At 42.4% G+C, this 14,499-nt stretch overlaps 2 protein-coding genes across 3 annotated transcripts in view; one reads left to right on the forward strand and one right to left on the reverse strand.

Annotated features, from left to right (window-relative positions):
- The window catches only part of letm1 (leucine zipper-EF-hand containing transmembrane protein 1), an 18,887-nt gene extending 17,192 nt beyond the window's left edge, over positions 1 to 1,695 (reverse strand). Inside the window, exon 1 of one of the 2 annotated variants that reach the window (XM_020604201.1) lies at positions 1,296 to 1,695. In XM_020604201.1, the coding sequence (XP_020459857.1) occupies positions 1,296 to 1,380 (85 nt within the window). In that variant the 5' untranslated portion in view covers positions 1,381 to 1,695. The remainder of the gene's footprint in view (positions 1 to 1,295) is intronic. The other variant, XM_020604202.1, reaches the window with a different exon arrangement.
- A 3,169-nt stretch (positions 1,696 to 4,864) lies between these two features.
- Positions 4,865 to 14,499, forward strand: part of nsd2 (nuclear receptor binding SET domain protein 2) — a 21,017-nt gene continuing 11,382 nt past the window's right edge. The window contains 12 exon segments of the mRNA XM_020604137.1: positions 4,865 to 5,288; positions 5,757 to 6,403; positions 7,523 to 7,685; positions 7,973 to 8,136; positions 9,284 to 9,724; positions 10,389 to 10,608; positions 10,919 to 11,028; positions 11,225 to 11,327; positions 11,506 to 11,621; positions 11,812 to 11,901; positions 12,191 to 12,317; positions 12,680 to 12,880. Of these exon segments, the coding sequence (XP_020459793.1) occupies positions 5,786 to 6,403; positions 7,523 to 7,685; positions 7,973 to 8,136; positions 9,284 to 9,724; positions 10,389 to 10,608; positions 10,919 to 11,028; positions 11,225 to 11,327; positions 11,506 to 11,621; positions 11,812 to 11,901; positions 12,191 to 12,317; positions 12,680 to 12,880 (2,353 nt within the window). The 5' untranslated portion in view covers positions 4,865 to 5,288; positions 5,757 to 5,785.

The raw sequence follows: 14,499 nt of genomic DNA on the forward strand, positions 1-14,499 counted from the left end.
GGGGTCTTTCATCTTTCATCTGCCTGCGTGCAGTTTGGAGGTGCAAGATACCTGAGCGTGTAATGTTAATTTTTACCTGTGTTCATGGAATAAATCAGCACTGTTTTGTAGTTACTTGAACTGTCTCGTCTCTCGGAGTCAGTATGGTAAAAAGTACCGGGTACAACAATATCAACCGCATATCCAGGGCTGAGTTGCGGGGTCAGCAGGTTTAGCAGTGCAGCCCAGAGACATGAATACATAAAGGGAAAATAAAGCCCAGTCTGTCTCAGGTGGAGTTATAAGTGGCACTGACCTTTCCTCACTGAAGCACTCAATCTGTGTGATAATCTGGGTTTAAAGCCAAGAGAACAGTTTTAGTCTGTCCAGGGCAGACAGACAAACCCCCTTCGGGACCCTGTCAACTATTTATAATCATGCTTTTAATGTATCAACTCAACTACAATCACACATTTATTCCTCAAGGTGAACTATAATCCTACTGTATATTTTATATTATTCTTCTAAACTGAAAAATGCATACAGTATATGAGAAAAATTATTTGAACTGATCTGCTGATTACCTTTTTAGTTAATCAAAAACTGGTTTGGTCATAAAATGTCTCTTTTTGTCTGAACAAGAAGCAAGAGTGACACATTTACTGTATATGAACCCAAAATGAAAGTCAAATGTTAGTAGCAGTTCTAGTTTAGGAAAGGCACAAAATCCCCACTGTGGTTCATTATTACACAACCAAGATAAACTGTGCTCCATCATGGAAGTACAACAAGGAATTTGGATTAATTTAGGATTATGAAAATCAGCACACCATAGAGACAGTTATTTTCTCACAACACATCTTTTTCAGGTAAGGATATCTTGTGTATGCTGCATAAGCAGATGTGAGACTGTATGTCATAGCAACAAGCATCCACTCAAACTGCAGTGGAAAGAGGGGGCACTCGGAGATCAGAACAGAAATCAGGTGTTTTCATCCTCAGCGACAAGGTGTGATCGTTTGAAATGCCCATTCTCGCGAGATGATAACCCTAAATCATACAGACAGTACCAGCATTAATAGTAGAAGGTTTTTGATTATTCGTCTAAAAGAATGAATAACAGACTGTTTGAAATGATGCCCAGTTACCTACTGGCACGCCTTGAGTCCTTCACAAACTTCCTGGATCAATTCGGGACCACCTGCCTCTGTCAAGATATGACTCCTCTAGATGCTAATACAGCTAGGCTATGTTAGCTTTACTACATGATAATAAGCAGCAAAGCTAGGTAGTAAAAACGAGCGGAGAAACCTTACCTTTACCCTTCCTGAATTCATTCTTTAAGGATCGGGACGTTTTCATTAAGGGTGCCCGGGACCTCGCAAACAGGATTAACGCCATGCGTACGATTTCTTCTGTCTGAACTTGCTAAGTGTTACCTTTTAACAGTTACAGTAGGTTACAAGCTAGCTAGCCGGTTACCTAGCTACTGTTTGTTCAAGATGTCTGATCGAAAGGACCGCTAACGTGGTACATGGAAATCCCAAAATCTGTGTATGCGTTCAACAAGATAAGACGCATTTGCAAATGTACAAAGAAAAATTTAGGTCCATCTCATGACCTTCCCTGCTACACGGGTGACAACTAGCCGGGCCAGGCTACCACGTGACGTCACTAGTGACGCATTAGAGTGGCGTGGTGTGTGAGAAGAAGAAACTTCCGGTTTGTTTGTACAGTAAAAGCCCGTATTTCTGACTGTGTCTATGGGGCTGTGATATGCAAATAGCTTTTGTGATTTATGAAAGGGAATCATTATTGATTGATGTCCTCCTACAACATTAAAATTACTTACATCATATATAAAGATTTTGTGAGCAACTTTTGATCTGTATTTTATATAATGTCAAGCAATAATTTTCACCTTGTTTGGTATGGGTAGTAGTCTTCTCATTGATGTTGTGGTGGACTATATAAGTTAATCAAAATGTTATCCTTTGATTAATTCCAATTCAAGTGAAACATTGTACGCAGGGTTTTCCACTCTAGTTCTTTTTTATTCCAATGAACAGAAATATTCAATTTAATTCACTTTATTTCCAACGGTGTCTGCAAAAGTTACACTTGGCAAGGGAGCAGAAATGAAATGTCTGGTGCAGTCTTTAAACAGACTGACAAAATGAATATTTTAAGATAGAGCATGAACAAAGTAAACTAATGAAAAATGCAATAACACAACAAGATGAGTTTTGGTTTTATTGTAATTTGTCAGACAAGTCATCAGTGGTGACCTAAAGGTTGGAGAACCAGTTTTATGATCTCTGGACCATCGGGATAACTGTGGGTGGGTAAAGTAAAACCAACAAATAGGGCTATGAATTGCAGAGTGTGAGTGTAAGCAAAAAAGCACTGGAGTGAAACGTTTGTGGATAAATTAAGGTTTAAAAAACAAAAATAGGGCTCCACTCTCATCAAAAGTTAAACAACAGTGATTGATAATGCATATTTTCTGCATTTGCACTTCTTCTTCTAGATTAAAAACAATTAGGCCTATTTGAATATCTCTTTTACTGCACACCAACAAATAAATAAAGTAACCAACCACCTGTGTTGTGTTTGTTTCCCTATGGATCTGTAGCTATTTCCCCTAACAGTTGGTTGTCTTCTGCTTTGCTAAACCCTAACTGTTATACCTACAAAACCTAACCAGGAGCTTACCAGAAGGTATACAGCAACAGAAGACAACAACGTTCCTCCACTGCTATAATACTACATTCTTCCTTCTTCTCCACCTCCTCCTCCTCCTCCTCCTCCTTCTTCATCTTCTTTTTCTTCTTCCTGAGGTTTTTGGAGCGCACCATCTGTGCACCTGACAGTTGACTTTTATAGATAATACTGTATTGTCAAGGATGGTGATTTTTATTTTGAAAGGAACCCTTTTGCTGGAATTTAGGTGTATTCAGTTAGCAAACGTTACGCCCCTTAGCTTCTTCTGTTAGTACTGCAGGTTAATACTTGACTTTACAGTATGTGAAGCAATGCATCAGTCATTACTATATTGTTGTTTTAAAGAAAGCACATCCAGAATTTGGATTATTGGTTTCCTGTGACCACCGGAGTATTAGAGAGAACCTCACGATGAAAAGCAGTACAGCAATAGTATTGTGACACCTTTTCAGATGACCTTTACAACTTATTTCTGGCCATGATGTGGATATATGCTATGCACTGGCTCAGGATCATAGCTGATACTGTACATTAGCAAGGCTGGATTACCAACTAGGCAAATGGGCAACAGCCCATGGGTCCCAAACTTTTTATACCTTTTGTTGTTTTAGTTTATATTGACTTCATGTAAATCATATTCCCTAAATAAAATTGTGTTTAATGACATTGCCACAAGACATAGGTCTATTAAGTCATGTTTTAACACAAACGATCTGGCTGCACAGGGCTTAGTAAGACTGCATGTGGCAGGATATATACTCAGAAGGCAGAAGGCCATCTTGGGGGTCAGTGGGGACCCTTTAATCTGGATATTAGGCATTAGACCACAGATTTCGCTTAACCTTTGGCCTCTGGTGATGGTCCAGTGGTCCAGGGCCACCATTTCCTTTAGGGGGCTGTAAATTCCTGATACATACAAAACTGTTGTATTACCTTACAAATTGTGACAACATAGCGGTGGGGTCATAATCACCACCTTGCATTAAAAGATTGGCCTACCAACCTTTTGGGCGTTGTTAGACAGAGATAGGCTTATTCTTGACATGCGGATTACAGGCAACATACTGTCGTATTTTTACTTTTCATGTTTCACTGTTTTTCGATTGTATAGTGGTTTAGGGGAAATGACAGACGACATAACAGAGAAGACAGAGGTAGGCATAGTAATTACAGCCCGTTTACATCATTGTGGTCTGAAGCAAATAAGTACATATCGTGGCTGTAAATACTGCAGAATAGAAGATAACATACAAAGTGACGAAATGATGCAAAAATAGACGGGAGACACCGGGGTCAGCTACTTCCTACGGTTGGTTTTTTTTGAAAGGACCGGTTGGATGCTCGTTCTGCTCCCGACCAATCGGAAGTGAGTATTTTTCGCGCTGGTTGGCCGGAGAGTTTGAGTTTCCCGCAAGCTTTTGATTCGACTTGAATGAAAAGCTTCAATTTACAGGATGAATACGGGCATTTCTTCCCTTTAACAACCGAGAGGAAATTAAACCGGTAACTGTACATAAACTGCCTTTCATGTTGTTGTCAGCAGCGAGGATATTAGCCGGTATGGGATTATGTAAGCACACTTGTTCGGGTCGACCATCCATTTTAGCAAGAGAGGACCTGCTAGCTAGCAAGCTATGCTTAGGTTAAGTGTGTAGTTTGACTTGGCTTCAATGGTACGCTGGCTAGCTTTAGCTAACACAGTTAGCTTTTTTGAAACGACCTGTCATGGCGCCTACAAACTAGCTACATCAGTGAAACAATGGCATAGCACTATTAACAAGCTACCACACTCTTCCAGCAATGTTCCCATTCATTTATTAACGTATTAGCTGTACTCAGGGAGAATAGTTAAGATAGTTAGTTGATTACATATAGCTTTTGGTTGGCGGCTTTGTCTATTTGCTGGGATGCTATGTAATGGCTGACTGTAGCAGTGAGAGAGATGCAGTTGTATGCTATGCGAAAATGATTACGCTTGTCTGTGGCCGGGATCCATGAAATTCCCACATTGTGGGAATCGCCGTTTCAGATTGTAGTCGGAGCCCGTTTCGTGTATGACACGATAGGTCGACCGCTGTCTAAAGTTTGTGTTTTGCGTTGACTAGTTTACCACTTAATCGTAATAAGCCAGTTAGCGTCAGAATAATTGAGCGGTTGTTATACACTTTTGCGTTATCGTTAGGTAGAAAAGTTCGGTTGTCTTATATCGATATATTACAACTAACCTAACTGATGCTGCATTGTAACATAAACCACTGCAACGGATTGACCTCAATCTGAAGTGGAATACATTTACATTACATTGTAACATAAACACTGCAACGGATTGACCTTAATCTGAAGTGGAATACATTTAATTACTCGCACTCCACTTGCGTTACTTGGACTCGTCAGCGGCTTCTATTTCCGCGGCTTTTCCAGCCGGTGTTGTGGTGGTTAACGCGGCACTGCTAACCACCCACTCATTGGGCATTCGCTGCATGCGGCGGAGCCTGCAGCCAGCATTCTCCGTCCCGCTTTGCAACAGACTGCAGCTAGCAGCTAGCTAGTCCTTTCCAGGAGCAAGCCCACTTAAAATTGTCGCGGTAAGATGTTTTCCGCCCATCCAGGGGCTTTTGTTCGCATGCATAGAAATAATCGAGAATGCATTTAACTTGACCTCGTTCACATTAGTTGTGATCACCATATAGATGTGGATTCCAGTGAGGTATTAGTATTTTTTTTTTAACTGTAGTGGTATTGTTGCTTCAGACTTGTGGTCAGTCCAGTCGGTCGACTGTCTTATGAAAACATCCAAAATTCGGTGACTAGAACGTTGCGCGACAGGTGCAGGGATCTCTGTCTCCTCCAGTCTCCCTGTTAATGCTACGCTGGAGCAAGTGTGTGCCATTTTGTTAAGTGTGTAACGTTATGCTCATAGGATTCCTATCCCAGAATGCCATTTTACAAATTGAGAGAGTGAAGAGCACCAAAAACTGATTGCACGGTATTGTTAATGTTTTCTGGGTGAACCTGCTGTGGGTTGAGAAGTTTCTGTGTTTCCTGTCTTGTAGCTCAGTGATCCCGGAGAGGGTTAGAGGGGATGGACAGCAAAGGTAGCTCACTGCCTTCGATGCCTGAACCAGCCAACCCGATCAGCATGAAGCAGCCACCAGAGTCCCTCAGTGTACGGAAAGGTCGGGGGGACATGAGTAGTGACCCTGCTATGCTGATGGACAAAGCTGCTGCACAGCTGGCCGCCACACTACAAGACGGTGTCCTTCAGAAGATGGCCGGCCACACTCATAACAACCACAGCCACGAGAGGCTCAAAGACCTCACCTCTCGTGTGCTGAATGGGGACCAAGACATGCTGCCCAAGCTTTGTGCTCCAGAGCCACCTATGCTTAAGTGTGCTGAAGCCCCTACTACAAATGGAACCCATCAGCACATCTGTACTCATCATACTGAGCCTGAATTGAAGGTGACAGTACCACAGGTGGTCCAGCAGTCACTGTTTGAGCCAGGCTGTGCCAATGGGACCAGTTTAGCGACAGCCATTGACAATGGTCTATCTGGACCCGAGCAGAGACAGGATGTGAAGAAAAGGAGAGGGAGACCTCATAAACCAAAACCTCAGTCAGACCTCAGCTCCAATGCTATCCCTGTGGAGCCACTTGACCACACAAATGCTGCAGATGGAACTGGAGCAGCTGATGAGGTTTTGCCTTTATTTCAACTTTTAAGAAGCAAAAAATGAATATTTTTAAAATTAGAACCTCTATTTGCATATGGGAATATACTACATTACAGTGCTACACTAGATGTCAATAAAATACCGGTTTAAACACAAACATTAACATCATTTTAATACAGTTATGCTGATAAATGTACCATATACAGCCAACGGGACCAGACCCGTGCACAGCTGAGTACACAATGAATGTTGACTGATATAAAGTTAGTTATGTTGACAGTGAGGTATTTGCCCACATAGCTTGGGGAAATTAATGCAAAATATAAAGTAAAGATTTCTACATAGGCTTAGAAAATGTGAACAGCTATGCATTTGCAGTTATTTAGACCCAAATACATGGCTACACAAATTTCTCCACAATAGAGAGCCATAGTAAAACTGCAACTTCTATGTTGTTTCAGAAGAAAGAAAACAGAGTTGAAACCCCTTTAAGATTTATAATCTAGCCAAGGCAATAACTAAAAGTCCAGCCTTGGAACACAGCTGTTTTCAGTAGTGTTGTGAGTTTACATACACTTTTTTTTTTTTAATTAAGAATATGAGAGAAATGAGACTAATGTCAGAGAGACACAGTTAACATTGTGCTACATGGACCGCCAAAGTCCAGAAGCATCTAGAAACTAACAGTGATGTATAATATGTGTACTACCGTGCTGCAAAACAATCACGGGAAATGTAGTTTTTCCAGTGCTAAAAAATAAGTCATTAATTAACCGTGTTAAAATCACAAAGGTGTCAGTGCTGTAGTGGTTGGTGGCTTGTTTTAGAATATGAAAATAAAAAAAAAAAAAAACCACGAGGAACACAGTTTTCTTATAATGACCGATGGCAACAATCGAAAATGCATAGTCATTGAAGCTAGTGGAACAGAGGCTAACGGGATGTGACAGCATGACTTCGTCTTTCTATATATTTTGTGTACGTAGTTGTTGGCTAACGTTTACAGATTTAAAGCACTGGTAGTGATGCATGTGTCTGAATAACTATGTATAAAAGTAATTTATTTAAAGAGGGAAAATGTGTCAGAATCTTGATTAGTTTCTGCTGTTATCCACTGATTAACTGGTTTTTTCTTTTCTACAGCCGGATCTAATTCCTGAGTTGACAATGGAAGCTACAGAAGAGTCTCCTTTGCCGATCTGTTTCTCTGTTGGTGATTTGGTTTGGACAAAGGTGTCAGGATACCCCTGGTGGCCTTGCATGGTGACCACAGACCCAGAATTCAGCATTCACTTCAAACAGAAAGGTGAGATACACTCACTACCACCTGCATCATTCTAAGTTGATTTTAAGTGATATGTTGTAAAGTTAAAGGTTGAAGAGTCACTTTTTATAGATAGAAACTTTTATTGACCCTGAGGGAAATTCAGGTATTCAGTAGCAACAGCACTCAAAATAAAGAAGTGTATAAAGCTGTGAGACTAAAATACTAAACAAGTATAAATGAAATGGGACATATATAAGTATAAAATATAGATATATGCATGTACATATACAGTATATACATACACACAGACACTTCCTTTTTTGCAGCCAACAGCAAGTCCGGCCTCCTCTACCATGTGCAGTATTTTGGAGACAGCCCAGAGAGAGGATACATCTTTGAGAAGAACATGGTTTCCTTTACTGGGGAGAAACAATACCAGGAGCTTAGCCAGGGCAACAAAAAGCCAGTCTCCTGCATCATCCACAAAAAGGTAACTCAGCTCCTCCTCCTTTGTGATGTCTCTGCATATTAGTCCAGTAGAGGATGTAGTGTGCTGTTATTTAGAAAGACTGGCTCAGAAACCTTGCAGCATTGAATTGAAACACTGCACTTGCTTAAAATGTTCTTAATCCTTATTTGTCAGTAAATTTCTAAGAAGTTGGACAAGAGCCAAATGAAAAATCTGGCAAATTTAGAAGGTAAATGCCAGAATACAGTTTGCAGCTGATTTTTTTTCCCTGATAGACTAGTGGCTAGGACTCAGTGCTCTCGCCGCTGAGGCCCAGGTTCAATTCAGGGTTGCGTCAGGAAGGGCATCCGGCGTAAAATGCGCCAAACTTCAACGTGCGAGTCGTCAGTGTGATGAGTCGCTGTTGTGACCTCTAACGGGAACAGCCGAAAGTGACATTTACACACCAAGCCCTTTATTAGAGCAGTCCTGTTTTTATTTATTTGTTTATTTTTATTACCAGCAAACAAAGGAATAATGTTTACAACGTATTAGGGCTGCAACGATGCCACTTTTTTCAGACCAAGTATGAATATACAAGTATGAAATGCAATGTTTCTACTGTAAAAATAGAAATTTTCATAAAAGTGCAATGACTTTAGAGACTTTTTATTTTTATGAGATTTACTTTCTGGTTGTGATTAAATAAAATATAACAGGAGGTTGTGCAACTTACCTCAAAACCTTTTGTGATAAACAGCACTGCTGCCACTCAAATTAAATATAACGTAACTGACTGAATGTCTGTAGCCTCTATGTGTACTGGACACATTCCTGCACAATTGTAGAGGAACTATTTGGTCTGAGCCTTGAAACCCACAAGGATTCAACTCGTCTTTTTTACACAGAGCTCACTAGACTCTGCCGTTAACTACATAAAGTTAGAGTTTCTTTGCTTCTCAAAGGTGGTGTTGTACTGGACTACATTATATCAAGAGGTGTTCTTAATGTTCTGACCCTCTCATGTTGGGGAGGACAGAAATATAGAGACACCTCTAAATTTGTTTTTAATGGCATTATCTTGATAGCAACATGCATTCCCTGGTTCAACACCGATTACACATCAGTACTGTAATGTTTTTGTAACTTGTGTAACTTTGCTGTTTGCTTACTTTTTGTTTCCATGCAGACAGCTACTTCTGTACCCCGTAAACTGCAGGCACAGTGGAACATGGGCATCATTCAGGCCAAGGAGGCCTTCAGTATGTCACTGGATGAGCGCCTTGCGAACTTTGTATTTCTGTATGATGATGACGGGCCTCATCTGAACCCCCATATTCTGGAGAAGTTGAAGCCAAAACAGAGCGACAAGATAAAACAGGAAACAGCTTCATGGCTCAGCCCGGCTCTCCCTTCCTTGCTGGTTGGCCCTGCCGGTGACCCCACAACCACGCCTCAGTCCCAAGACAGCACTTCAACAGGAAAAAAGATGAAAGCACCCCGAACAAAATTCAAAACGGCAGAACAGCAGAAGAGGGGCAAAGGCCATCTAAATAACTTTCTCTTGAAAAAGAAACTAGACATCACAGTTTCATCGAAAGTAATGCTTCAGCCACAGCTTGCCTCACAGGTTAGAATACCTTACTGAAAGTTATCATCTGGGATGGTTTGTCATGGGTCATTTTGTTTGTTTATTTGGGTTGTATAGGAGCTTCTTACTTGTGCTGCAACTATTTTTTCCTTATAAATCAATATGATTATTTCAATTAATTATCTGGTTTGTGAAGTTATAGTGAAATGCCCTTCAATTTCACAGAGCTCAGTGTAACGTCTTCACGCTTTGTTTTGTTTGACCATCCATCTGCCCAAAGATGCTGGAGAGTGATTGCAGTTTTTGATTAAAAATGACAATCAAATGATTATTTTTATATTGATGGACTGAGTCAGTCTTTGCAGCTCTAGTTTCTACACAGGTTTGGAATGTAAGAGTTTTGGAAAGTTCTAAAATCAGATAAAGCAATAGTGCCTTTCCACCCTGGTGTGTCCCTAATACAATCAGTGGACCCATTATATTTGCTGCAGTGAAGAGTTATGTTACGAGTACTGAGACATTCAGCAGAGCAGAGTCTTACTGAGTCATGACTGTTTTAACCTTAAATAATGTTTGTAAATTTTGCAAAGAGAATTTTGGAATGAAAATAGTTTTAAAACCCTAAAAAGGTAGTATTATGAGCCTGAGAAAATGTTAAATTCTGGATATCATCATTTAATATATCTGGTTGTTTTCTTTGCAGGAGCACACGACTTCTGCACCAGACGTACAAGCTGAATCAGTTGTACTGCAGAACAAAAAGAGAAGACCCAAACAGGCTACGTCTCCCACCAAGACAGTGAGGAGAAGGAAGAAATTTGCAATGGACAACACTTCTGACCCTGCGAAGAAAAACAAATCGGAGCTGGGTTCCTCGACAGCTGATATTTCAGAGCTAGTCTCGCTTTCAGTTTCGGTACCAGGTTGGTTGAAAGTTGAAACCCAGATAGAAGATCAACATTAGCCATCAGTTAAGGATTGGTTAACTCTGGCTGTGTTTAAGAGAGCTATGGAATATTCTGCTTAAATGGCCACATGTGGCTTGTATGACAGTGAAACCTGTACATTGTATATTTTCTTTAGCCTAGTTAGGGAGTTGGCAGGTGGTAGAAAGAAGCTTCTAAATAAATTGTCATGCCAGTGAAAGCCACCTGAAAATATTGTCAAACAAAATAGTTGATTTCAAACCCAAATTAGGATGGTTAACCTTTTTAGTATATTTTTTGTCTTTAGTCAAGAAGGAGCAAAAGAAGACCTTTAAAAGACAGCTAAAAGATGCTGTGGCAGACAAGGATCAGCACTCTAAAAAGAGACACAAAATGAGCAAAGATGCTGAAGAACAGGTGAGATTCCATCTGGTGTGAATACCAGACCGCTGACATTAAAGAAGATCATGCTATTGATGCTGTAAGAATAATTTTTAAATGCTGAACACCAGAGACACTTTGTGCCTAAACTGAAATTCTGCACTTTGGAATAGGACCTCAATTCTGCTGTTTGTATCACCTCAGTGTACTGAGTGAGATTTTACCTTCCCAGGCCCCGACTTCTGAAGGAACGGAAAAAAAGAGAAGGAAGAAAACTGACAAAGATCCAGAAGAAACCAAGCAACGGCAGAAAAAGTCGAAAGATCCTCTTAATGGTAAACAGCCATATTACTGTGTTGGACAAGCTCCATTGCTGGAGTTTTTTTTTTTTTTTTTTTTTTTTTTTTTTATTCACACCTCTGCTTTGTTCTGCAGCCTCAATGTCATTTTAGTTGTTTACTGTGGCTCTGCAGTTCTTGGTAGTTATAGTCCAAACCTTTTGATTCTACACAGTTGACCAAGATGCAGAGAATCCAAAGCGCATGAGGAAAAGAAAGCAGGATGGAGAGAACCAGGCCGTGCCTGCTAAGGCAAAAAAGAGGAGGCCCTCTCCATGTCCTGATCCTGAGGTGAGAGAGGATCACCTTGGGTGGTATTTGAGATGGTTATTACTTTCTCAGTTAATGTATAGAGAACTGAGAAACCCGAGCTGGCTGTAAGCAATCTCTTACCAATTTTATACTTGATATAAAAAGTCTTCTAGTAAGAAAGCCACAGTGGCAGTTGGCCATTGTCTATTCAAAGTTGGTTTTGCTGCAGGGCTCTGGGAGCGAAGGACGTCCTGAGTCACCAAGTGACAGTTTAGACGGGACAAAGAAGGGTGAACGGAAGAAAGAGTTTGTCTGCCAGGTACGTTTGTTTGGCCTTAATATGACTAAAACAACAAATTCTTTATTTAAATGTAGAACAATTCTTGAGGAAAAATGCTCTGTGTTTCTAAATACAAATATATCAGGGTGAAGTGGTTTTTAAATAGACAAACGTGACACAAGTCTCCATTCTTGTATAGATGTGTGAAATAGATTTTTGGTTTTAAATGTTAAGTTCTAGTTTTTCATGCCATTCTCTGATTTTGATAGCATGCATGGAAATGTCTGAATCTCTGCCTATGTTTTGATCTGTGTGCGTGTTCCTACAGATGTGTGAGCAGGCCGGTGAGGACCTGGTGTCCTGTGAAGGCCAATGTTGTGGAATGTTTCACCTCCAATGTCTGGGTTTGTCCTTCAAACCTGATCACAAGCTGCTGTGTCAGGAGTGCAGTACAGGTGAGGAGTTCACAGCAACTGGGCAGTTAGTTTGTTATTAGAGACCTGTTGCTCTGTTTCATTTATTGCTTGACTGTAACATAGCATAACCCATTTAGTGGGCATTTTTATCTCAGCAGCCATTTATGTGGGTCCCCTTACTCACAACTAGTAATGATTTTTGTTCATCTGTTTTTCTTTTTGACTAATCTATGAACAATTTAGTAATTGAAACGTCTGAAAAATGTATAGTTTTTAAGCATATAGTCAGATGATGTAATAGTTTATAATTTTAGAGGATGTCACCAACTGTATCATGAGACAAATGTTAGTATGTTTGTGCTGACACAGTTTAACATTTGCCGTCCTGTTTGGCTCCTCAGGAATCCACTCATGTTTCACCTGTAAGCAGTCAGAGGGCGAAGTGCGTCGCTGCCATGTCCCGCACTGCGGCAAGTTTTACCACGAGGCATGTGCCCGCCTCAGCCCCCTCACTGTGTTTGACAACAAGGGCTTCCGCTGCCCACTCCACACCTGCCTGAGCTGCCATTACAGCTGCCCCACCAAGCACAAATCCACCAAGGGTGAGGATCTACAACACTTGCACGCCACTTTTAGACTTTATAATTCTTTTATATTTGGGGTATGTTTAGGCTTGATGGAGCCAACAGGACAACGTCATCTGCAAAAAGCAGAGACGAGATCCTGTGGTCCCCAAACCGGACTCCCTCCGGCCCCCGCTGCACCTAGAAATTCTGTCCATAAAAGTAATGAACAGAACCGGTGACAAAGGGCAGCCCTGCCGGAGTCCAACATGCACCGGAAACAAGTCTGACTTACTGCCGGCAATGTGAACCAAGCTCCTGCTCCGGTTGTACAGGACCGGACAGCTCTTAGCAAAGGGCCCCTGACCCCGTACTCCTGGAGCACTCCCCACAGGGCGCTGCGAGGGACACGGTCGAATGCCTTCTCCAGATCCACGAAACACATGTGGACTGGTTGGGCAAACTCCCATGAACCCTCCACCACCCTGAAGAGGGTATAGAGCTGGTCCAGTATTCCGCGGCCAGGTGGAAAACCGCATTGCTCCTCCTGAATCCGAGGTTCGACTATTGGTCAGATTCTCCTCTCCAGTACCCTGGCATAGACTTTCCCAGGGAGGCTGAGGAGTGTGATCCCCCTATGGCTGGAACACACCCTCCGGTCCCCCTTCTTGAAAAGAGGGACCACCACCCCGGTCTGCCAGTCCAGACGCACTGTCAAGGTCAATAACTGCCCACCTCCACTGTAAACAGTTTTGGCAGTGCAGTGCTTCCCCCTCCTGAGGCGCCGGACAGTTTCCCAGAATTTCTTCGAGGCCAACTGATAGTCCCTCTCCATGGCCTCACCGAACTCCTCCCAGACCTGAGTTTTTGCCTCCACAACCACCCAGGCTGCAGTCCGCTTTGTCTGCCGGTACCCGGCAGCTGTCTCAGGCGTCCCATGAGCCCACCAAGCTCGAAAGGACTCCTTTTTCAGCTTGATGGAATCCGTTACTTCCGGTGCGCACCACCGGGTTCGGGGATTGCTGCCACGACAGGCACCAGAGACCTTACAGCCACAGCTCCGAGTGGCCGCATCAGCAATAGAGGTGAAGAACATGGTCCACTCTAGCCACTCTATCAATGTAGTCCCAACAGACCCTCACAATACGTTTTGGTCTGCCGTTTCTGTCCAGCTTCCTCCCCTGCCATCGGATCCAGCTCACCACCAGGTAGTGATCAGTTGACAGCTCCGCCCCTCTCTTCACCCAAGTGTCCAAGACATACGGCCGGAGGTCAGATGAAACAACCACAAAGTCGATCATCGACCTCCGGCCTAGGGTGTCCTGGTGCCACGTGCACTGGTGGACACCCTTATGCTTGAACATGGTGTTTGTTATGGACAAACTGTGACTAGCACAGAAGTCCAATAACAGAACAACACTCGAGTTCAGATCGGGGGGGGCGTTCCTCCCAATCATGCCCCTCCAGGTATCACTGTCGGCGCCCAAGTGAGCGTTGTTCTACTGGGGGACTTCAACGGAGTCCCCGGTCGGAGCACTTTCCAGCACCCCTCCCAGAGACTCCAAGAAGCCTGGGTACTGCACTGCCGTTCGGCCCATAGGCACAAACGACAGTAAGAGACCTATCCCCGGCCCGAAGGCGCAGGGAAACGACCCTCT

This window comes from Monopterus albus, unplaced genomic scaffold, assembly GCF_001952655.1.
Source record: "Monopterus albus unplaced genomic scaffold, M_albus_1.0 scaffold64.1, whole genome shotgun sequence".
Classification (NCBI taxonomy): Eukaryota; Metazoa; Chordata; class Actinopteri; order Synbranchiformes; family Synbranchidae; genus Monopterus; species Monopterus albus.